Genomic DNA, 24,507 nt, shown 5'->3' with positions numbered 1-24,507 from the left:
ACCAAGCTGGCGGTGCGATCCTGCGCTCCCCAAGGATGGGATGGGCAGGGACCTTCAGCCTTCTACCACAGGTCCTGGACAGCACCACAGGCAGGAAAAAGGAATGCACAGAATAAAGGCCAGGAAGGAAGACGCAAAACTGTCCCTACTCACATACACATGACTCAATACACAGACCATCCTAAGGAATTTACACAGGACCTACCAGAACTCATGTGAATTCAGCAAGGTCACAGGACAAAGGTCAACTATATTTATAAATGCCAGCAAGAAAGAATTTTAAAAAGGAACAATTTTTCTTTTTTTAAAATAAATTTATTTATTTATTTTTGGCTGTGTTGGGTCTTTGTTGCTGCACGCAGGCTTTCTCCTAGTTGCAGCGAGCGGGGGCTACTCTTTGTTGCGGTGCACGGGCTTCTCATTGCGGTGGCTTCTCTTGTTGTGCAGCATGGGCTCTAGGCGCGTGGGCTTCAGTAGTTGTGGCAGGCAGGCTCCGCAGTTGTGGCTCGCGGGCTCTAGAGCGCAGCCTCGGTAGTTGCGGCGCACGGGCTTAGTTGCTCCGCGGCATGTGGGATCTTCCCGGACCAGGGCTCGAACCTGTGTCCCCTGCATTGGCAGGCGGATTCTTAACCACTGTGCCACCAGAGAAGCCCAAGGGAACAATTTTATATGTTACTAAAAATAACATTAAAACGTGGACTTCCCTGGTGGCCCAGTGGTTAAGAATCCGCCTGCCAATGCAGGGGACACAGGTTCGAGCCCTGGTCCGGGAAGATCCCACATGCCGCGGAGCAACTAAGCCCGTGCGCCGCAACTACTGAAGATCCCACATGCTACGGAGCAACTAAGCCTGTGCACCACAACTACTGAAGCTCACGTGCCCTACAGCCTGCATTCCGCAACTACTGAGTCTGCGAGCCACAACTACTGAAGCCCGTGCACCTAGAGCCCGTGCTCCGCGAGAAGCCACCGCAAATGAGAAGCCCCCGCGCCGCAGTGAAGAGTAAGCCCCTGCTCGCCACAACTAGCGATAGCCTGCGTGCAGCAATGTAGACCCAACGAAGCCAAAAATAAATAAATAAATGTAAAAAACAAACAAAAACAAAAAAACAACATTGAAATGTAAATCCTTAGGGATTATCTTAATGAAAAATTTGCAAGACCTCTACATTGAAAACAACAAAACATCACTGAGAAAAATTAAAGACAACATAATAGTAAATATAGAAACAAACAAACAATGCTCATGGAATACAAGACTAAATATTGTTAAATCTCCTCCTCAAACTGAACTGCAAAATAATTCCTATAAAAAAGTCCAGTAGGCTTTCTTCTGAGTAACAGACAAGGTGATTCTCAAATTGACATAAAAAAGGCAGAGAATCCAGAACAGCCAAAATAGTCTTCAAAACTAACAGCACTGTTGCAAGATTCACACTGCCTTAATTTGAGACTTAACGTAAAGCTACAGTAACCAAGAGTGTGGTATTGGCAGAGAGGTGAACAAACAGATCAGTGGTACAGGACATGGAATCCACAGACAGACTAAATTTTAACAGCTGATTTTTGACAAAAGCACCAAGGCAATTTGATGGGGAAAGGAACATCTTTTCAACAAATGAGACTAGAAGGATCGAATAGTGAATGGAAAAAAAAAATCTTGACCCCCATAAACACAAACCCTCATCAGACATAAACAAAGATTAATTCACAATCGATCTTAAACCTGGATGTAAAAGCTAAAACCACAGAGCTTCCTGAAGAAAACAGGAGAATAACTGCATGACTCTGCAGGCAAAGATTTCCTGGATATGACCCAGATGACCCACCATCAAAGAATAAATCGGTAAGTTAAAAACTTCCACTCCTCAAGATGCCGTTCAAGCTGCCATCAGCCACACTATGCACAATACACTACCTCACTAGGCACTCAGTCAGAACATGTTAAGAATTTCTATAGCTCAGTAAGAAGACAAGCAACCCATTCTCAAAAACCAGCACAGCGCTTCCCTGGTGGCGCAGCGCTTAAGAATCCGCCTGCCAATGTATGGGACACAGGTTCAAGCCCTGGGCCAGGAAGATCCCACATGCCGCGGAGCAACTAAGCCCGTGAGCCACAACTACTGAAGCCCACACACCTAGAGCCCGTGCTCCACAACAAGACAAGCCACTGCAACGAGAAGTCCGTGCACCGCAACGAAGAGTGGCCCTCACTCGCCGCAACTAGAGAATGCCTGCACGCAGCAACGAAGACCTAGCACAGCCAAAAATAAAAATTAAAAAACAAAAACAAAAAACAGCACAAACTCTTCTCCAGGGGAAAAACCAGAGCTCTCTGGAGCAGTGGCCGACTCTTGGGCTGGGACACAGCAAATTCAAGATGACTCTGGAGCATCTGGCGGCTCCAGAAAGTGAGGATGTGCTCAGAGTGGGCGAGGCCAAGTCAAAGGGACTGGGCACAAACCCAAAGAGCCCCCCAGGCCAGCACAGGAACAGTCTGAGGAGCAAAACAAGTAATGCAGCAGCGGGGTATGACCCACAGAATGAAGTCAATGCCTGCGGAGGAACAGCCCTTCCTCACAGAAGAGTTCCAATTAATAAATGGAGGGAGAATGACGGAAACAGAAAAGCACCTTTTGGGACTACCCTGGCGGTCCAGTGGTTAAGACTCTGCGCTTCCCCTGCAGTGGGCATGGGTTCAGACTACGATCCCGCATGCCACGCAGCACGGCCAAAAAAGAAAAAAAAGTATCTTTCAAATGCCCCAGTAACTAGTCCTTGCAGGTGAGACCCACCTCTGGATGCTAAAATCAGAAGCAAAAGTCCAAGAAGAAACAGGATATCTGCACAGCCTCCCAGTATTGGGCTGGCCAAAAGGTTTGTTCAGAAACCCGAATGAACCTTTTGGCCAACCCAATATTTCCCCCACGATTTTTATTAATTAAAAAGGGGAAAACAGTAACTTTACACCGGAGAAATCTGGAAGATACCACCTCAACCACATGATCCAAGTTAATGTCATCGTGGCAAGACATGTAGATGCCATGTGCCTCTTGCTGTACTCAGAGCTCTTATCAGGAACACTGTTTTGTCAAATGCTTTTTCTGCACCCATTCCATACTATTTGGAAGCAGACCACACGTGACGTTTTCATCCATAAATATTTCAGTATTTAACTGTAAAAGTTATGGCTTCTTTTTTTTTAAAACATAAGTGGATGCCACTGTCACACCTAGGGAAAATAACACCAGGAATAGTAGAGAATTCCTCAAACTCATAATGGGCATCTGTGAAGAACCTACGGCTAACATCACCTCAGTGGTGGAAGACTAAACCTTTCCCACCAGGATCAGGGAAAAGGCAAGAATACCAGATTTCACCACTTCATTGCAAAACAGTCTTGAAGGTCCCAGGCAATTCACTAAGCTCCAGAAAAAGAAATGAAATCATGAAGCCTGTAAAGGAAGAAGTAACGCTGTCCCCACTTACAGGTGATACAATTATTTCCACAGCAAGTCCCAGGAAATCTATAAAACTACCACTAGGATTGATGAATTAAGCACAAGGTCATGGTTAATACACAAAAATCAACAGTATTTTTACCCACTACCAGAAGGCAAATAGAACATAAAATTTAACACACAATCCCACTTATGGTAGTGCCAAAGGCATGAGTGAGCTAGGAATAAACCTAACAAAAGGTTGTCCAAGACCTCAACACTGCAATGCCAGAGCTGCCAAGAGAAGTGCTGAAAGGCTTAAGTAAGTGCAAAGGTATACCATGTTCATGGATTGGAAGACTCAACAGTGATGGTAAATCTCTCCAAGATGACCTACAGATTCAATTCCTAACTAAACTGTGCAAAAATCAACAAGCTGATTCTAATATTTACATGGAAATGCAAAGGAGATGGAATAAACAAAGCAACATTTCAAAAGAAGAACAAAGATGGAGGACTGACTCTGTCTGATTCCAAAGCTTACCATAAAGCTGTGGTAACCAAGGTTTTGTACTGCCCGAAGGAGAGAGCCATGAATCAGCGGCACAGAACAGAGTCTAGAAATAAACCACCTGGTACACTGTCAACTGATCTTTCATAAGGGTGACAAGGAAATTCCACAGAGAAAGGACAGTTTCATCAACAAATGCTGCTGGAACTACTGGACGTCTGGCATGCAAAACAATAAACTTGAGCCCATACTTTGCACCACATGTAAAAATTTATTCAAAATGGATGAAAAGATATAAATGTAAAACCCAAACTATAAAACTTCCAGAAAACACAGGAGAAAACCTTTGTGACCTTGAGTTAGGCAAACACGTCTTAGCATGCAAAAAACCCACAAACTATAAAGAAAAAAAAAAAGGTGATAAACTGGACTTCTATCAAAATTTAAGATATCTGCTCTTTAAAAGACAATGTCATGAGCATGAAGAGACAAGCCACAGACCAGAAGAAAACATACCTGATAAGGATAAATCACAATGATAAAGAATGCTCAAAATTCAATAATTAAAAAACAACCAGTTTTTAAAACGAGGCAAAAGATGATGAACATCATCAATTATTAGGAAAACTCTCATTAAAACCGCAATGATACCACCCCACGACTCGAACAGGACCAGCAAGAACAACCCAGTGAACATCACCTGCCAACAACGGGAGCCACGGGAGCGGTCCTGCACCGCTGCCTGCAGCGCCAGGTGGGGCGGCCCCTTTGGAAAGCACCTTGGCAGCCTGTCTTCAAGCACAACCCAGCAATCCCACTCCCGGGTATTTACGCGGATGTGTAAATACACGGATGTGTCCACACAAAAACCCGCGGGATGTTTACAACAGCTTCATTTACAATTGCCGAAAATCGAGATCCACCCAAACATGTCTGTCATCTGGTAAACGAATGAGAGAACTGTGGTCCATCCTGCAATGATGCACTCCTCACGAATAAAAAGGAAAAACTATTGTTACATTTTTAAAAAATGTAAAATTCTAGAAAATGCAAAGTAATCCACAGCGGCAGAAAGCAGGTTGGGCTGCCTGGGACAGAAGGGAGGGAGAGGTGGCCGAGAGAGGGCACAAGGAAACGCAGGGGTGACTCTGTACACTGGTACATGGGGACACCCACGCATCCACGTCGGCCACTGTACACTTTCCACACGTGCAGTCTCCTGCACTTCAACCACACCTCGACTGTGTCATAATAAACCCTAACATGGAAAAGAAGAAAGTGAATGGAAGCACAGGTGAAACAAAAGCAGCCGAGAGTCGGCGAGTGCTGGGCTGGGTGGCTCATAACACCCACTGCCTACCTCTAGGCATGTCGTAAATCCTCCAGGATAAAAAGTAAAATAAGAGGAAAAACAAAATAGGTAACCACTGTCTTTGCCAGTGAACAGAACCCGCCTTCGGGGACACGAGGGAAGGAGGTGAAGTCGCCTGTGAGACGAGGACCAGGCCCGGCTGGACAGCTGCAAACCCAGTCCTGACGCCCCGCACTGCAGGGAGACACCCCCTCCCTGCAGAAAGGAAGCAGGTAGGGAGGCTGACCCGCCCCCGGAGCTCACTCGGCTCCGGCTCCGGGGAGCGGGTGAGAACCCAGGCCGGCCGACTCAGTGCCCCCTGCCTAATCACACAGCCCCACTTCCTAACCAGCAGTCTTCTTTAAAAATAAACCATTATTTTTATGATATATTACACCATTAACAACAAAAAAAGTAGATCCCAAATTCTCAGCATCACCCCTGGACAGGCCCACCCTGCAAGACTCACACCCATGATTTCACTCAGTCTTCCAGACAATCCTGCAGGAGGCCCTGCTCAGACCCGAGAGCAGAGAAAACAATCTCAGGGAGTCTGAGGTCACTCAGCCACCAGGGGCAGGACGGGGCCTCATGTCACAGCCCAGACCCCAATCCTGACTCCTCCTTGGGGCACTGCCAGCCCGTCCGCCCCAGGTTCAAGTGGATATAATGGCGTGTGGCCCAGGCAGTGGCTACACAGCTAAGGATTTTAAGGAACAATGCAGCGAGATGCCAGGGCCACGGTCACACACGTGGAACATCTAAAGCCAAGAGCGGTCGCAGGATTCCGCGCGTGGGCCCCTGAGGGCACTCTGGAGGCCGTCGCAGACCCTCAGGTCCCACGTGAGGAGACAGCCCACTAGAAACACAGCCGGCGGCCCCCCTCCCAGATCTCGTCCGGGTCAGCCTCCTGGGCACCCGGCCTCCTCTGCACAGCACGGGGCAGGCTCACAGAGGGAAGAGCAGCCCAAACCCAAAGGTCACACCAAACCCCACGGGAGAAGAGTAAAGCAAGGTGATGAGGCGAGAGGGGAGGGGGGGTCCCTCGGGAAGCTGGCCACTCAGGATTTCCAGCCCCTTCCACAGGAAGCCAGCTCACGAAGCACCAAGACCTGTCCTGGGTCACACTCAGAGGACTTGACCCCTGACCCCACAGCCCCGCTTCCCAAGCCGCCTCGATGCTGACGATGCTGACACAGATCAGCATGGAGGAATGGGGGAGCGCACAGCTGGGGGGCTGCTGGGAACTCAGGACTGGCCCACCCCGAGGCCCCGCCCCTGAGGCCCAGCCCCAGCAGGTGCCACACTCACCGGATGGTCTCGATGATTTCATGAGCAGCATCGTGGTGTTTGTCCTGAAAGACAATGGGACAGGGTTTAGAGCCGTCCCTCCACCCTCCGGTGATGGTGGCGACCAGAGGAGGCGGGTGCTGCAGCCCCCAGGACTCCCCGCCTCATTTCCCGACCCGTGGGACCTACCAGAGAGCCCTACCCACAGCGCTGGGGCCATGTCCTGTCACGTGGGACACGCTGGCTTCGGGAGCGCCTGTTCCTGCAGCGCCCTGCCGCCCAGTGGGCTGCGGGGAAGGGACCGGGACGGAGTCTAAGCCCCCGACCCTCCTTCCCCAGGACTTCCCCCGGGTGCTCCTGCAGCCTGGAAGCCACAGGCCTGGCTCTGAATCCCTGAACCGCTGCAGGCCTCGGTTTCCATCTGTAAAATGGGGAAACACCAGTCGTGCAACCACCGGGAGCGGGCAAGCAGCGGTCCTCCCTCCCGGCCACAGCGGCGCTCTCCTGGCCCCACTGCGCCCAGCGGGCTGGCCTCGCCGCTTTTCCCGAGGAGCACATCGGGGGTCGCTCTGGCCTTTCGCCGGGGTCTTGGCGGCCAGCTAACCCAAGACCGCGCAGAAACCAAGTGAGGACGACGCATCGTGTGGACGGTCTGTAACTCTAGACTGCACCTTTGCCCCGCCAGTGAAGGTTTCTATCGTGGTGAGGAGGGGTCTCGAAAGGATGCACAGCGAGAGGAGGGGCTGCGAAGAGCATGGGCTGAAGCCGGAGGTGAGATGGTCAGGCCCAGAGCTGCCAGCCCTGCCCCGGGACAGCGACTGCCCCTCTCAGCCCAGGCCACCATTTCCACGATTCACAGAGGAGGATGGCAACGCGGGCAGAGTCCCTGCAGGTCAGGGCACGGATGCCCGTAAGGTCCCAGGACAGGGCCCCCCACGGCGCAGTGTTCCTAACAGGTCAAACAACTCCGGAAACACCCTTTGTGTCCTAAGCCTCATGTTTGCAACAGCAGCCCTACTGAGATATAATTCACACAGAATGGGCCTCCACTTCAAGTATACAGTTCAGTGGGTTTTAATACATTCAGAGCTGTGCAACCATCACCTCTATCTAGTTCCAGAACATCCCATCACCCCATTAGCAGACGTACCCCAATCCCCTCCCCAGCCCCTGATAACACTAACCCACTCTCTGTTTCTGTGGATTTGCCAGTTCTGGACCTTTGTAAATAGAATTACGATATGTGACCTTTTGCCCAGAGTCTTATTTTTTAAGGCAAAGGAAAAAACCAATCTTCTATCGTTCTTAATAACATCCTCCAACTTACCAAGGACGGAGCAGTAAATATCCATTGAACTCATATTACTTAGACAAGGCAGGGGGCGGGAGATGGAGCACGTGCAGTCCAGCACAGGACAGCCCTGCAGACCAGTGGTTCCCGAGACGGGGGAAGCAACCCGCAGCATCAGCACCACTGCTGACCCAGAAACCCTTGGGAAGAACCACTGATCAGCCCCAAGGCCTCCTGGCAAACGGCAGGAAACAGTGAGGACAGCAGGGTTTGGAAAACAGTCTGGCAGCTCCTCAAAGGTTAAACAGTTAGCAAATGACCCAGCAATTCCTCTCCTGGTGTCTGCCCAAGAGAAATGAGAATATTTGTCCACACAAAACGCTGAACATTGGGTTTCCCTGGTGGCTGGTGGCACAGTGGTTAAGAATCCAGCTGCCAATGCAGGGGACACAGGTTCGAGCCCTAGTCTGGTAAGATCCTACATGCCGCGGAGCAACGAAGCCCGTGCACCACAACTACTGAGCCTGCATGCTGCAACTACTGAAGCCTGCATGCCTAGAGCCTGTGCTCCGCAACAAGAGAAGCCACTGCAATGAGAAGCCCGCGCACTGCAAGAAAGAGTAGCCCCCACTCACCACAACTAGAGAAAGCCCATGCATAGCAACGAAGACCCAACACGACCAAAAAAAAAAAACCACACACAAAAAAACCCCTGAACATTAATGTTCACAGAGGCGTGATTCACAACCGCCAAAAGGTGGAAACCACCCAAATGTCCATCAACAGATGAACAAATAAACAAATGTGTCCCTCCACACACTGAAATATTATCCATCCATGAAAAAGTGTGAAGCACTGACCCTCGCTACAACGTGGACAGACCCTGAGAACACGATGCTCAGTGAGAAAAGCCAGACAGAGGAGGACACACAGGGTGTGATTCCATTGATGGGAAATGTCCAGAACAGGCAGATCCACAGAGACAGAGAGTGGGTTCCTGGTTGTCAGGGGCTGTAGAGGGGGGTGGGAGGGATACTAATGGGGACGGGGTTTCCTCTCGGGGTGATGGAATGTTCTAAAATTGGTAGTAGTGACGACTGCACTCAATGAATACACTACAAAGCAGGGAACAGCATGCTTTAGGTGGATGAGGTGAAGACTGTGGGAATTACATCTCAAAACAGCTATCAACAACAAGAACAACAGGGACTTCCCTGGCGGTCCAGTGGTTACGACTCTGTGCTTTCACTGCCGAGGGCCCAGGTTCAATCCCTGGTCATAGAACTAAGATCCCACATGCTGCACGGTGTGCCAAAAACAAACAAACAAAAAACCACAACAAAACCTACAGGAGGAAATGCACGGTATCGTTAGAAGCACCTCCGCCTCAGTAGGAAGACACTGAGCATCTCAGACACTCACACGGCCGACAGACTCTGTTCCTGGTCCCCAACATTCAGTGAGTCCACAAAGACAGTCCTGGCAGCCCTGAACTCCCTGGGCTCCTGGACCCACTGAAAGCAGAGAAGACGCCACGCTGTCCTGCAGGGTCTGCTCAGAGACAAACGCACACAGCACAGTGTACAAGGCGCTGAGGTAGTCACAGGATGAGGAGGAGGGTCTAGAACTTTCCACCAACGCTCTCCCACGTCACACTCCTCCTGAGGGGAGCCGGCCCCCGTGCACTGAGGAGCCTCAGCAGCCCTGCGGGGCCCACGTGCAGAGGAGCCACGGGAGGGGCCTCCTGGAAGCCAGGCATCCCGCCCGGTCCAGCCTTCAGATGGGGCAGCCCCGGCTAAAGCCCCTACTGCAGCCTCCTGAGGGACCCTCGGCCGGAATCCCCTGGCCCGCCTGCTCTGAATCCCTGCCCTCAGAAACCACGGGAGGTCATCAGTGTGCGTCGTCTCAAGCTGCTAAATTCACGTCTGCGTTTAGGCCGATACACTACCCTGCGAGCACGGCCCGTAAGAACAAGTCTTAGAGCCACAGGAGGACGTGGCAGCAGCCAGGAGAGTCTGATTCCAGTCACCACTGTGGAGTTACAAAACAGGGCGTGCGCTCTGAAAGGACCCCGTGAGCATGCGCATGTGCCTGAGCGTGCGCCGCGTGGCAGCCCCGTGCCGGCTCGGACTGCGCTCCCTCCCTCAGCGCCCCCCAGGAGGCTGGACGCGCCCCAGAGACGCTCCTCCTGCAGGGGCGGCAGGGGCCCTCACGGCACGCGGGCCGCAGCCCTGGCTGAGCCACTACGTCTCAGACCGAATCACGCAGACCTGGGAAGACGGGGGCCTGGAACGTGGTCTCATCTGTGATGAGATGAACTCAAGCTTTCCCAAGCTTTCAACTTTCAAACCAGAACAAAAGGAAGGAAACAGTTTATGATGTGCCTCCTACTATCTGAGGATGCTGCTTTAGGGACTGGCCAGCTTCCAGCGACCGTCCTGAGTCGTATGATTTAAGATGCCCTGATCACCATCGATGATTCAGAAGCTCTCACAGCTTCTCGGCTGTGGCCTCTTCTTCTGCTTCACAGGCCTTCAGAACAGATTGACGCCAGAAGCCGACCCAGAAAGGTCCAACTGAGAACAGCCCTGAGGAAGCCCGCGCTTAGGAGCGCCCACACCTCCTTCCCCAGGGGAACCCTGGAACTCCGGAGTTTGAGGCCAGCCCTGGTCTTGCTGCACGGGACGCCCGGCCTCCCTGTCCCAGCCACAGCCCCGGCCCGCTGCTGGCTGCCTGCTGAGTCAGTGACTAACCCAGGCTCTTCTCACTGACAGCCTCAGAGCCTCCGCAGGAAGCCGCGCAGAGGCTTAGCGAAATGCTGCTCAGCACAGAGCCGCAGCCTCACTGCGGGGTCCTGGGAAAGCAGCCGCAATAAGCACAGCCGTTCCCGCCTGAAAAAGCACGCTGTGCGCAAGCCGGGGGCTGTCATCAGGCCTGAGCCGCCACCAAGCCCGTCCCGTCCGCTCCCCTCCCCTGCCCAGCTCAGGGGAGGGCGGGGGCCGCCCATGGGGCTGGGGAGTCTGGCTGTCCCACTCGGCAGGCCCCTGCCTCCTCCTTGACCGTGAAGACAGGTGTGGGAACAGGAACTCCACCCGGACGCCCGCAGGTCTGGTTCTGCCCCTGCTCGTCCCCGCAGGCCCTGCACCCGGCGTGAGGAGCCTGGACAGGAGGCCTCCTGGGTGCTCGCTGCCAGGGCACAGCCCACCCCTGAGCACACAGGCTGGTTCACGGTGACAGGGGCACGACATCTGGAAACATCGTCCCTCGAGGACCCGGCGAGAGGCAGGGGGCAGAGACTAGGGAGGAGACAAGACGTGGACTCCGTCCTCCTCTTCCCACTTGCAGCAGGAAGACGCCGGGACCCAGGGGGCCTCCGAGGCAGGGGCATCACACCGGGACGAGCATCAGAATCCCTGGTCAGAGTGGAGCTCTGGGGCCCACCCGCAAAGTTTCAGAGTCAGCAGGTCTGGGCCCCAGGAACCCGCATTCCTAACCAGTTCCAGCTGGTGGGGAAGCTGCTGGCCCAGGGGCCCTGCTCAGAGAACCACCGGCCTGAAGCAAGCAGGGACCACACTCTGTATCACCGTCTGCTGGGGGCAGAAGTGCCCAGGAGGTGCCGAGGGGGAGCACCCTGGGACTCTGCCCGCGGTCCCCACTCCCCAGCAGGCTGCAGGGGGCACTGCCTGCGGGCTGGGGGTCGCTGCCTTCTTCCCCGAGGCTCTGCACACCTCTGGAGACCTGGGGTGGAGGCCAAGGCAAGTGGGACAGAGCGGCCAGGATGTGATGCACGCACTGCTTCCCAAAGTGGAGAAGCACAGCGGGAGGAGTCAAAGGCACGGGAGATGGAACACGGCGGGAGTTCTGCCGGCTGTCTGTCTGCCTCTCTCAGTGGCAGGGCTTTGAGAGCAGAGGTCTGGCTGGAGGAGTGGAAAATCCACAGAAGGCTCTCAGTCTGGGAGGAAAGCCAGGTGGGTGAGCAGAGGGCCCCGAGGCCCAGTGAAGGAGCTCAGCCTCACCTCTCAGCCTGCAGCCCCGCTGGGGAGCACCCACTTGCCAAGGAGAGGGAGCAGGGCGTGAAGGGGGAGGCAGAGGGCCAGCGCCTGCGGTGGGCCTGAGTATTCAAGAAGCAAACAGGTTTTCAATCGAAAATGAGTGCATTTCACACAGGGGCAGGGGTGGCAGAGAGATTGGCTGTGCAGCATCACACGGGTCTCGTCCACAGTCAGCCCTGGATGTCCGCAGGCCCCCAGCAAGGGGGTGCTGCCTGGCCCCAGGACCGTACCTGAGGACAAGCCAGGCCAAGGATGGGAACCGCCCGGTAAAGCGATGCAAAGGAGAGAGCCAGGAAGGAGGCTCTCCTCCCACCGTCCACCCGGTCCTCTCCCCGCAGGGCCAGGCGACAAACCAGGCTGGTCTCGGGACCGAGCCGCGTCTCGAAACCCTGCCCGCGAGACTGGCACTGCAAGAACAGTCAACATGGGAAAACAGGAAGGGGCTGCCGGGACCCCATGAGGCCAAAGTCCAGCTGGAGGAGGAAGAGAGAAGAGGGAGCAGGCTCGTGGCTCCCGGGCCACGGACACGGTGCAGGACACGGTGGGCCCGTGGCCCTGACCCGGGCGGGTGGGACCCGCTGTGCACACTGGGGTCCCGATGACCAGGGTCCAAGGAAGGAGCCCTCACGAGGGAGAGGGGTCTAGAGCCTCACTGTGCCCACAGCGGCCCCTGGCCACCTGGACAAGGGGCAATGGTGCGCGCTGGCCCACTCCAGTGACGTGTGCTGTGAGCACAAGATGCACGCAGATTTCTAAGACAGCACGTGCAAGCACACACACACGAAGTAAAACTGCCCTTTACTAATTTTTTAAACGACACATTGAAAACGTAGTATTTGGGCTATACTCCGTTATGTACAACGCTATGAAAACGTACCTCGCCTCCCCCTTTTGACTCGTCACGTGGCTCCCAGTAGGGCATGTGCGTGGCTCCTGTGCCCCCTCACCTACCGCCACACCTGCAGGAGCGTTTCCAGACCTGACCCTGAGCTCCACGCCTGGGTCCGCAGCTCACGGAAGCTAGTCTGCGCAGAGCCAGGACCGGCTGGGACGCCCTGCTGTCCGGGCAGCCGTCCTTCTGCAGGACAGGCATGGGTGTGTCCATAGGAGGACGGGGTGCCACGGTGGCTCCAGGGGTGACAAGACCATTTCAGTTGCTTCAATCCAAACTAGCCCACCTGTAACAGCCCAGGTCACCCACCCACACAAGGAGCGCCTGCAAGTGCTTAGCGCCTGATGCCGGGGGTCCGCATGGAGGGGCCGTCGTGCAGTGACTCCGGTGGGACGGGGGAACACAACAACCAAAAGTTCACCACCAGAACTTTTCTTGCCCTCACCAAAGAAAATGCTTTACTGCCACAGAGCAGTCCGGCCTGAGGCCGAGGCCGTGACGGGAAGGGAGGGAAAGCCCAGGGACCGAGGGGGCACAGCTGGAGAAGGACTCACCTGGAGCTCCCCAAGCGACAAGCAGCAGCATGGCCTCCACCCCGCGGTCTCAAAGGCCAAGGCGAGCTGCACCCCCAGCCTTCAACTGTCTCCCACTCCAGCAAGGGGTCCTGTTAGCACCGTATCAGTGCAACCGTCATCGCCCCACCCCAGGACCAAGCCAAACGAACGCCTCTCCAGGGGCTTCGAGACCCCACAACCTGGTCCACACACACGGGAGCATCACTCAGCCACGCAAAGGGGTGAAGCCCTGACACAACAACGTGGACGGACCCTGAGAACACGATGCTCAGTTGAGAGAAGCCAGACACAGAAGGACACACAGTGTGTGATTCCACTGATGGGAGCCGTCCAGAACAGGCAGATCCACAGACACAGAGAATGGGTTCCTAGTGTCAGGGGCTGGGCCAGGGGACTGCGGGCCCTTTGCGCTGATGGAACGTTCTGGAATTAGAAGTGATGGTTGCACCGCTCTGTGAATATAGTAGAAACCACTAAATTGTACACTTCACATGGGTGGTGTGTGAATGCTATCTTGACAAAGCTGTTATTTAAAAAGACACAAAACCCACAAGACCCAGCACGGCTCCTCTTCCCCTTGTCCCGCCCCTTCACCTGGTGTCTGTCCCAGACCAGGTGTGGGCCCAGCGTGTCCTGTGGCCCCAGCACCTGCTCCCCGGTGGGAGCCTCACTCAGCCTGCAGGGTGAGCACAGAGCAGACGCCAGGGAGCCACCTGCAGACCACGGGAAATGTGAGCCACCACCACCATGCGACGTGCAAATCCTTCCCGAGAGCTCCCCGCCCCGAGCCTCACGACTCCCACCATCCCTGTGGGCACCACCCCGTGGCGGCCCCCTGGCCCCCAGCACACAGCCTGCAAAACCCCTTCCCTACCCGGGAAAAGACGCATCAGGTTTTTAAGGGAGAAGCATTCTCAGAGGTAACCTCTCTCACACACCGGCTGCCCGTGCACCTGGTGTGAGTCTAACGCGCTTTCCTGGCATTGGCCGCGCACCCCATGACTAACTGAGGGGATTTAAACGGAAGCCCCTCAGAGATGAGGAGACATCGTCATCCAAGGTCAATACTCAGTGAAGCACACAGCCTCCGACCTCCCAACTGCAGCTCATGGGAACCTGTGACTCGGCAGCCCTGCCAGGCGCCCTGGACAGGAAGAGGGCCCGGTCCGACACAGGGGCGCCAAGGAACAGAGCCCCGGGCCAGGCACCGCGACAGCGCCCATGGGTGGGGAGAGAGAGTCTGGGAAGGAACGACAAAGGCAGGCGGTGAGGGAGGCACTACAGAGCCACGTGTGAGCTGCGGAGCACGGCACGTCCTCTGTGAACACCCTTGGGACCGCTCAACGCCATGGGCGCAGCAGGAGACCCGGCTGGTGGGAACGGCAGGGACAGCTTGAAGGGACAGAGAAGATGCCAAAGAGGCCTCCAGGCAGCGCCCTGAGTGGGAGGAAGGAAACAGGACTGTCATCCCACAGCCAGGGAGAGAAGGCGCATGCACTGGGGCAGAGCGCCAGGACCACGAGAGGAGGACACGGCAGAAAGAAAGAGGCAGGAGAGGGGTTTCCTGGGAGACGAGCGCCGGGCCGGGACCCAGGGACGCGCAGACACAGCCAGTCGCACCCTACAGGTCACCGAATTCAAAAGGGACACCAAACACTCTGTATCTTGACTGTACCAATGCCAACAAAATCATTACATCGGTGCGTAGCTTTGTAAGATGCCACCATCAGGAGAAACTGAGTAAAGAGAACGTGGGATGTCTCCGTCTTATTTCTGACGGCTGTGCAAGAATCTACAATAATCTCAAAATAAAAAAGTTTAATTAAGGAAAAAAGGATGCAGTTCCTAGAGGTAGACTGGGGGCAGGTCCCCTGCAGTTCCCGCCACCTCCTGCCTAGTGAATATCCAAAGGGCCAGCCACCTCTGGCTCCTCCCACCAGGAACAGAGTACACAGGCAGCATTTGGACGTTAAGGTACAAAAGTTCAAAAGCTAACAGTCACGTACGTATGGAATATCAGGCTTTTCAGGTGATCCCTTCCTCTTTAAAGAGGCTACTTCACCCACAGAAAGTCGTTAAAGGGTTAACCTGCCTTCCACCTGAGCTCAGATCAGGCAGGACTCATACCAGCAGAGGTCAGATCAGAAAATATTTTCTGAGTCACAGGGAGGGATGGCTCACTCGGCCACCCACTTCAGCTACTACTCACAGTCGAGTGAAGGGCATGACTGCTCAGCGGGCATTCATCAGAGACTTGTGGGCTCTGAGGAGGAAGCCAGAAGCAGGCGGGGACAGTCACGCTGGGGCCGCTCCACCCCCACAGCCTCAGTGAGTCACGGAGGGGAAGGACCACTGCACACCCTCGCAGGCTCCTGCCCAGCCATCAGGCAGCCGAAGATACCACCTGCTCCCTCCTGAGCTGAGACCCGGTTTTCCCACCAAAAGAAGGGCCATGCTGCTTTAGAAATGCTGCCGTGAGCTACAAGTGGATATCTGGGAACTCTCAGTCACAGAAGGAACAAAACTCGCCCTGCACCCCCTGCACCCCGCCCTCCCATTTGTCAATTGCGCAAAAGCCCATTTTGGAGGCTGGACACTTCCGCGTGCGGACGGCTGTGGCTGTTTGCACTTCCTCCTGCAGGTGCCCCCTCCTCAGAGAAGCCACCCACACCTCCCCCAGGGCAAACCTGGCAGCCCCACCCTCTGGGACCTCAGCTGGTCCCATATACGGGGCACTACACCTCAGGTGACCTTCTGTGTTTATAGATCACCTACCGTCCTTCGTTCATAAGTTTCTTGAGAATAAGAATACTGTCTACTGTCCTCCGCGCCCCCTGGAACACTGAGTGTAAATATCCAGGAGGTGCTTGCAGAATGAATGAATCAATGAACAAACAAGCTCAGTCATTTCAAACGTGCGGTCACATGAGTAATCTGACCTTCTGAAAAGTTAAGCTTCTAGAAGGAGCCCATTTTCTTAATGTACTCAGCATCGAGTCATCACAAAATACGAACTCTTATAAAGTACCGCCCCCTCACTTCCCATGAGAAAGCAAAATTCCTCAGCGGGGAAATGGGAGGGTAGCAGACGTTACCCGCAAAGCTTTAGGAAGGCTGCGGCTCGCTGAGCCCTTCACTAGGGCCCCTGACTGCTTGCCTGGTAGTGGGACAGACACACCAGGAACGGCTGCTGACCAGCAGGAGGAGCGCCCGGCCAGGCAGGCAGCACACCCCGCACCCTGCCAAGCGAGGTCCGGCCAGCAAGGGAAAGACGCTCTCCACTTCAGAACCGCCCACCGCTAGAAAGCCAGGTCCTGCCAGGGCCTGGACACATGAGGCCTTTCTTACAAGGGTTACAAATCTGTGGCCTTGCTCTGCCTCGAATAAAAGACAGAGATGGGGACAACGTGACCATCTCCAGATGAACTTTCATCTTTGTTTCAAGTGCCTGGGTGCTGGGTCACAGTGGATTTCTAAATTCTTCCAATACTCAAAAATACCAATTTCTAAGATGCAGAAGCGTTGTTAAACATACACTTAGCACAGTCCCCAGTCCCACTCCTGAGTATTTTCTCAAGTGACGTAAAAACCCAAGTTCACATGGAAACCTGCCCTGGGATGTTTACAGCAGCTTTATTCCTGATCCCCTCAAAACTGGAAATATCCCACAAGTCCTGCCACCCGTAGGCGAATGGACAAACGGAAAATGGAATACAACACAGGAAGAAAAAGGGGTGACTTCTCATACCCACAACAACAGGGATGACGGACTTCCCTGGTGGTCCAGTGGCTAAGACTCCGCGCTCCCAATGCAGGGGGCCTGGGGTCCGTCCCTGCTCAGGGAACTAGATCCCGCACGCCGCAACTAAAAGATCCTGCACGCGGCAATGAAGATCCCATGTGCCGCAACTAAGACCCACCACAGCCAAGTAAATAACTAAATAAATAAATATTAAAAAAAAAAAACAGGGATGAATCTCTGATAGGTTTTGCTGAGCCAAAGCAGCCAGAATCAAAAAGCTACATACTGTTGTTCCGTTTATCTGACTTTCTGGAAAAGCCAAAACCTTAGGGACAGAGAGGAGATTAGTGGCCAAGAGGCTAGAGGCGCGCTGGCGCCAAAGGGCAGCAAATGGGATGACGGGATTGCTCTGCCGCCTGACGGCGATCATCTGTCAAAACTCCTAGAACTGTGCACTACAAGTGAACTATGCTTCACGGCTACTAAGGATAAACGAATTATATTACATTTTGAAAAATGCGCCGGCCAGCCAACCGGTACATGACAAGTGCAGTAAGAGGGGCGGGGGAGGTGAGGCAAGTGGATCAGCTGGAGTTCTGAAGGTTCTCCCCACTTTCAGTTTCCGTGCCCTGGGATGTCTCCCCGCCCTGCCCACTGCTCAGGCCGCCCACCGGGCCACCCGGAGCTACCCAACCGGAAAAGCCAGAGCCCGGGCTCAGCCGCGCCTCCGGGCGCAGGAAGAGCAAAAATAGAAAGCGCCGGTGCGCAGTGGCGGGCTGGAAACCCTCGGACCTCGGAGAACCGGGGAGAACCGCGGCCCGGAGCCAACATCGGCTCCCGGGCGGTCCCAGCGTCCCGACCCCGCCCCCGGCCGCGACACAGTTTCCACAAACTGACACACACGGAGCCCGCGCGAGGGGCGGGGCGCGCGGGCTTCCCCGCCGGGTCCCTGGAGGCCGGTCCCCCGCAAGCCGAGCGCGCGAAAGAGCGCCCCAAAGGCGCCGGCCCACGGCGCCCGCTGCGCTTTCCCTCCCGAAGGCGGGCTGCAGGGCCCAAGCGTGGACCCTGGGACACGAACACGCGCACCACGCCGCCACCGGGGACGAGAGGCCGGGCGCCCACCCGGCTGGGCACCCTACATTTCTGGAACCACCGGGACGCCTGGGTAAATTTCCGTTTGCCCTGTCATTTTCCAAAGGCCACTCAAAATCAGGGGACAGAATGCCTCCTCTCCAAGGGTCCGGCCAGTCCACCCAAATTAGGTGACAGAACGCCTCCTCTCCAAGGGTCCTGCCAGCCCTCCCACTCAAATTAGGTGACAGAACGCCTCCTCTCCAAGGGTCCTGCCAGCCCACCCACTCATGATCAGGGCACAGAACGCCTCCGTTCCAAGGGTCCTGCCAGCCCACCCACTCAAGATCAGGGAACAGAATGCCTCCTTTCCAAAGGTCCAGCCAGTCCTGCCACTCAAGATCAGAGGGACAAAATGCCTAACTAAAACAAAACAAAAACACAAAAAACTGGAAAGAGGGAGAAAAGGGTGTCCTCAAAAATAAAAAAGCTAAGCACGTTGACAGCGCCAAGAATTAACTACCAGGAAGAAGAAACCCTACATGTCAGATCATAAAGTACGGACAGGCAAGCCCGCCGGCAGTCCAGGCCCGGGGGTACCGGGGACCCCAGCCCGGCAGAGCCAACGGCAGCCCGGCTGGGGCGCCCCTCGGAAGCGCGGGGTCCCCGCGGCCGAGTCTGCGCCCCCGGCCGGCCCCGGCTCCCCTCTGCCCACCCTGCGCGCGGAGGCTGGAAACGGCCGCGGAGAACCACGGCGGGGCGGGAAGGAGGGTCCAAAGAGGGTCTGGGGACTCGAGTCGCTCCGTTTCTCGGTGGGCCCAGCGCTCGCCGTGGGGGAAGAGGGGCGGGGGTCCGGGGGGAGGGGACGGGCGGCACTCACGTAGACCGGCAGCGGCCACGGGTAGACGGCGGGCTCAGCCCCCACGGGCGACTTGAGCCTCAGCTCCAGCTTCTCCCCCATGTCTGCGCGCGCGGCCGCCGCACCATGCTAGTCGGGCGGTTGGGGGAGGGGCGGGGCGCCGCCGGCGGGGGCGGGGCAGGCAGGCGGGCGGGCGGAGGAGGGCGGGCGGGCGGGCGGGCGGGAGGCTGAGGGGAGGGGGCCTGGCCTGGGCCTCAGCCGCCGCCGCCGCGCTCCCGTCCGGCCCCCGGCTCCCTCTTTGTGGTCACAGGCCCGGAGCCTCCAGCGCCGCCGCCATCTTGGGCCGGCGTGAGGCGAGCACAATGAGCCGGGGGCCGGGCTGAACCACTCGCGGCGCGCGCGCGGGGGGGCCCGGCGCGAAGAGGCGGCGCGCTCCCGCTGCCCCGCCCGCCGCTCCGCGCGCGCCCCCCCTCAGCCCCGCCCCGTGGGCTCGCCCGCTCTCACGCACGCACGAACGCACGCACGCACGTCCTCGGCTGCCCCCGGCCTACCCCACCGGCCCGACGTGGGGACCCGGGGAGACCCCTCGGGGCCTGCGGTGGCGGGTTCGAGTCCACCTCTTGGCGTACCGTGACCACCCCCCCCCCCCTCCCGTCATTAATGACTGTAATTCCTCATTAAATGTGACAGCCGGAATCCCTGCTTCTGTTCCCAAGAATGCCGTTTATTTAGCCTATGCTAGGCACCAGACCCTGGACGCTCAGTACTGGCAAAAAAGGAAATGCCCTGCCCTCTTGGCGCTCCCATTTTAATTGGAATAGTAGTGACAATGCTCGGGGGAGAAAGTAAAGTGTCATCAACGCTACGGGGATGGTTAATTTCATGTGCGCACTGCGCGGGGCCCCGGCAACCACAAACATCCCAGATATGGTCAGGAAGGTATCCTGACCTGGAAGGACCTGAAATCGGTCCACTTTGCGTAAAGGAGATTGTCAATGCCACGGCGTGGGTGGGCCTCGTCAATCAGTTGAAGGACGAGAGAAGAATGAGTTTCCGTAGAAAGAGGGAACTGTTCCTCCAATGGCCTTCAGACATCAGCTCTTCCCTGTGTCTCCAGCCCAGACTCCTGCCCTGACTTGCCTGCCTCACGGTCACATAAGTCAACTCCTTAAAACAAAACTATATATGTAAAAATACTGAATATATACAAGCCTATTAATTTGTATATGTGTGTATACATATTATATATGTGTGTGTACGCATGCATATATATTGAATATAAGGTATGTACATACACGTTTATATGTATATACACATATGTTTATATGTGCGTGCGTATGTAGTATATGTGTAAGTACTATATATAGTATACATAGAAACCTATATGTTTGTGTGTATATATTGTATGTATGTATGTATGTGTATGTATAGTATATGTATTATACATGTGAACATGCTGTATATATACACACCCATATATTTATATTTGGGTGTGTATATATACAGTATATGTACACTGTATGTATGTATGTATACAGTGTATAGGTGTGTATATATGTTGTATACCTGTATGTGTATATGTTGTATAGGCATTATATGTATATATGTATATACTGTATATATACCCACTTGCGTATGTATTTATATGTATATACATGCGCATATTTACGTATAGGTGTGTATGTGTGTATATACATTGTATATGTGTATGTGTATATATTTTATATATATGATATATGTATGTATATATACTGTGTATTTATATATACAGCACATATATATTTTTATGCTATATGCTTTTATATGTAGGTGTATATGTGTGTCTATGTATGTATGTGCATGTATTGCATTTATTATATGTGTGTGTATAGTATATATATGTATACTGTATATATACACACCTAATATATCTTTGTATGTATGTATATATATATGATATATATATACCTAGGTGTGTATATTGTATATGTTATATGTATGTGTACGTACTGTATATATACAACTATGCATTTTATTATATGTGTGTATGTATAGTGTACATGTATGTCTGTTGTATATATTATGTGTATATGTGTGTATACATACTGTATATATACAAACTATGCATTACATATATGTGTGTATACATGTATTTGCGTATTGTATATATTATATGTGTATATGTCTGTATGCGTACTGCATATATACACAGCTGTATATTTTTGTATGCGTGTACATATGTACGTGTGTGTGTATATACACACATCCCCTATGGATTCTGTTTGTCTGGAGAACCCTCACTGATACGGACACTTATGACAATTGAGCACCTGCTCTTTGCCAGCCAGGGAGCCAAACGCTTGTCCTTTCTGTGTCTCCCTTAAGTGTCACAAGTCCCGGGAGGGAAGGTGATGCCGCTCCTACCAGTTGAGGTGCCTCAGGGTCAGAGAGGTGCACAGGGCGGGGGGCTGGAGCCTGGTGGAGCCCAGGTGGAGTTCTAGCAGCAGTACAGCCTAGCAGTCCCACTTCCCCGGGTGCCTCTCACGAAGACGCCGAGGGAGAGACCGGGTCTGAAGAAGGGGATGAGGAAGCTTCCGTGGGTCTGCAAGCCCAGACCAAGGCTGACTCGTCAAGGGTGTTAGAGGTCAGGACTCTGGTTACCCTGGGGATGGGCTTACACAGAGCCATTCCCATTCTGAAAAAGTATCCATTCTGCTCTTGTTTGTATGTTCACCCCCCTCCCCCAAATCTTTTAAAAACAGATTCTCTTGGTTGCTGGGAGCACACACGGGGAAGTTGTGTGTGAGGGGGTGTGATCCAGGGGACAGGGAGGATAAGCCCCCCACTCGTAGGGCCAGGAGTGGCTCAGCTTTCTGAGCTGAGGATGGCCCGCGAGGTCCCAGAGAGAAGGGTCCCTGCTCCGTTCCTGCTCCGTGCACCCCATTCCCAGCCTGAGAAGTCCAGAGCACCCCCACACACACACACACACGCACACACACCAGGGAGGAGAGCCAGTCACCCTGGCTCCCAGGCTCCGGCTCCAAGGCTCCCGGCACTAGGAGCTATTTTCAGCTTTCATGCCCTAGGACACGCCAGAGCTATTGTCTCCGGAAACTCTGTCTCTCGCCCGCCCGCCATCCCTCCCTCCCTCCTCCGCCTCTTCCCCTCCCGCTCCAGCTGTCCTGCCCTCCACCCTGCATTTCTACATAGGATGGCTCGCTTCTCCCCATGCCCACCGCCACCGTTCGGTGGATGTGAAAGCAAGCCCTGGGGACTTCCCTGGAGGTCCAGTGATTAAGACTCCGAGCTTCCACTGCAAGGGGTGAGGGTTCGATCCCTGGTCAGGGAAATAAGATCCCACATGCTGCCTGGCACGGCCAAAGAAATAAATGAATAAAAAATAAAGTTATAGTGATGAAACAGCCCTAGTGGTGCAAGGATGGGACGTATAGCTCTATGGTAGAGAATAAAGGTCCAGAAACAGATAGATGAGAACTTGATATGACAGAAAGTGGGGAAATTAAGGAGTTTTCAATAAATGGCATCAGGACAATTGCATATCCATGTGGGAAAAAAGTAAATTAAAAAAAAAAAGCAAGCTGTGGTCAGGTGTGACCTTGGCCCCAGGGCCATTGGCACAAATTGTGCTGTGGGACGTTCTTCCTTAGACTCCTCCCTCCCTCCTGTGTCACTGTCACTTCCTCCAGAACCTTCCTGGACTCCCCTACACAAGCCCGGGGTGTGCCCTCACCCACCCTGGATCACCAGAATTCCAATCCCGGCCCACCCTTCCCCGCCAGGTAAAGAACTGGGCCTGGTCAATAAGACCGTAGAGGTCCTCGGCCATTGCTATTGCAGTGGGAATTGTTACTGTGTTTACACAGGGTGACCAACACCCGCCCCCAGTTTGCCCAGGACCGCTCAGGTTTGAGCGCTGGAACTGTGGGGAAACCCTCATTTCCGGGGAACCCCAGAAGGCTGGTCAGCCTATTTAGGACGGATCTTTCACTTGATATCCCAACCCCCGAGAGCCAGAAAGGGCATCTCCCCCCTCCTTCCATGGTAACCTCCATTCATTCATCCACTCATCCCTTTATTCAACTCCTTTATTCAGCAAGTATTTATGAAGCACCTACTACACAGCAGACACTCTTCTAGGTGCTGGGGACAGTAAACTGAGAAGGTGTGATTTGTTACATGGGGATGATGTCTCGGAGACCACTGAAGGGCAGGGGAGGTGGGAGAGGGAAGGGGCAGTTCTAAATGCAGGCGCTGACAGGATTGGGGCAGACCTTGCCCTGGGACAGGCTGGTTGCTTCAACACAGCTGTCCTCGCCCAGGGCCATCCTGCCCCCACCTCACCCAGTTCTTCGGTGATGTCTGGGGAAAATCTGTGGTTTTCACACTTGGGAGGGAGGGGCCCCTGGAATCAAATGGGTGGGGCCAGGGATGCTCCTGAACCCCACACAGTGCCCAGGAGGGACCCCCAGCAGAGGATGACCCGTCCCGAGTAACCCCAGTGCCGCGGGGGAGACTCTGTACTAACATTATTCAGACCAGCTGGTGCCCCCAGATTCCTGTACAGGCAGGGACTGTATCCGGGCCACCTCTGTATCCCGAGGTGACCTAGAGTGGGGCAGCCAGGAAGGCTGAGATGAGTATCGGGGGTGAAATGACAAATCTCTGTGCCCACCCTCCCCGCCTCACCCCAGGGGCGATGGCCTCTATCTCTTCCCTGTGCAGGTAGCTTTTCCCTGAGCCATTTCTTCTTGTCAAGGTCCCTGTCGCAGGTTGGATTCCCCGAGGATGACGTTGAGAGCAAGGATTGGAATGCAGGTTGTTGATATGAGACGTGCAGAGAACAGATAGAGCTGCCATAGGGTCCTGCAATTCCACTCCTGGGCATAGATCTGGAGAAAACTCTAATTCGAAAAAATGCATGCACCCCTGGGATTTCCCTGGTGGTCCAGTGGTTAAGACTCCGTGCTTCCAGTGCAGGGGGCATGGGTTCCATCTCTGGTCGGGGAACTAAGATCCCACATGCCGTGTGACAAAAAAAAAAAAAAGAAAGAAAAGATACATGCACCCCAATGTTCATTGCAGCACTGTTTACAATAGCCAAGACATGGAAGCTACCTAAATGTCCACTGATGGATGAATGGATGAAGAAGATGTGGTACATATATACAATGGAATATTACTCAGCCATAAAAAGAAGGAAATAATGCTATTTGCAGCAAAGTGATGGACCTAGAGATTATCATACTAAGTGAAGTAAGTCAGACAGAGAAAGACAAAGATCATATAATCTCACTTATATGTGAAATCTAAAATACGACACAAATGAACTTGTCTACGAAACAAAAACAGACTCACAGACATAGAGAACAGACTTGTGGTTGCCAAGGGGCAGAAAGAGTGAGGGAGGGTTGGTTTGGGAGTTTGGGGTTAGCA

General features: G+C 54.1%; 1 protein-coding gene across 1 annotated transcript in view; it reads right to left on the bottom strand.

The window, feature by feature from the left end:
• Positions 1-19,227, bottom strand: part of DOT1L (DOT1 like histone lysine methyltransferase) — a 55,418-nt gene extending 36,191 nt beyond the window's left edge. Inside the window, exons 1-2 of the mRNA XM_060007338.1 lie at positions 19,096-19,227; positions 6,614-6,657 (exon numbers count right to left, since the gene is read on the bottom strand). Coding sequence (XP_059863321.1) covers positions 6,614-6,657; positions 19,096-19,176 — 125 coding nt within the window. The 5' untranslated portion in view covers positions 19,177-19,227. The remainder of the gene's footprint in view (positions 1-6,613; positions 6,658-19,095) is intronic.
• Between the last annotated feature and the right edge of the window lie 5,280 nt (positions 19,228-24,507).

This window comes from Delphinus delphis, chromosome 3 (assembly GCF_949987515.2).
Source record: "Delphinus delphis chromosome 3, mDelDel1.2, whole genome shotgun sequence".
In the NCBI taxonomy this organism is placed as follows: Eukaryota; Metazoa; Chordata; class Mammalia; order Artiodactyla; family Delphinidae; genus Delphinus; species Delphinus delphis.
The sequence above is the reverse complement of the archived record's forward strand: the minus strand, read 5'-3'. Positions and strand labels throughout refer to the sequence as shown.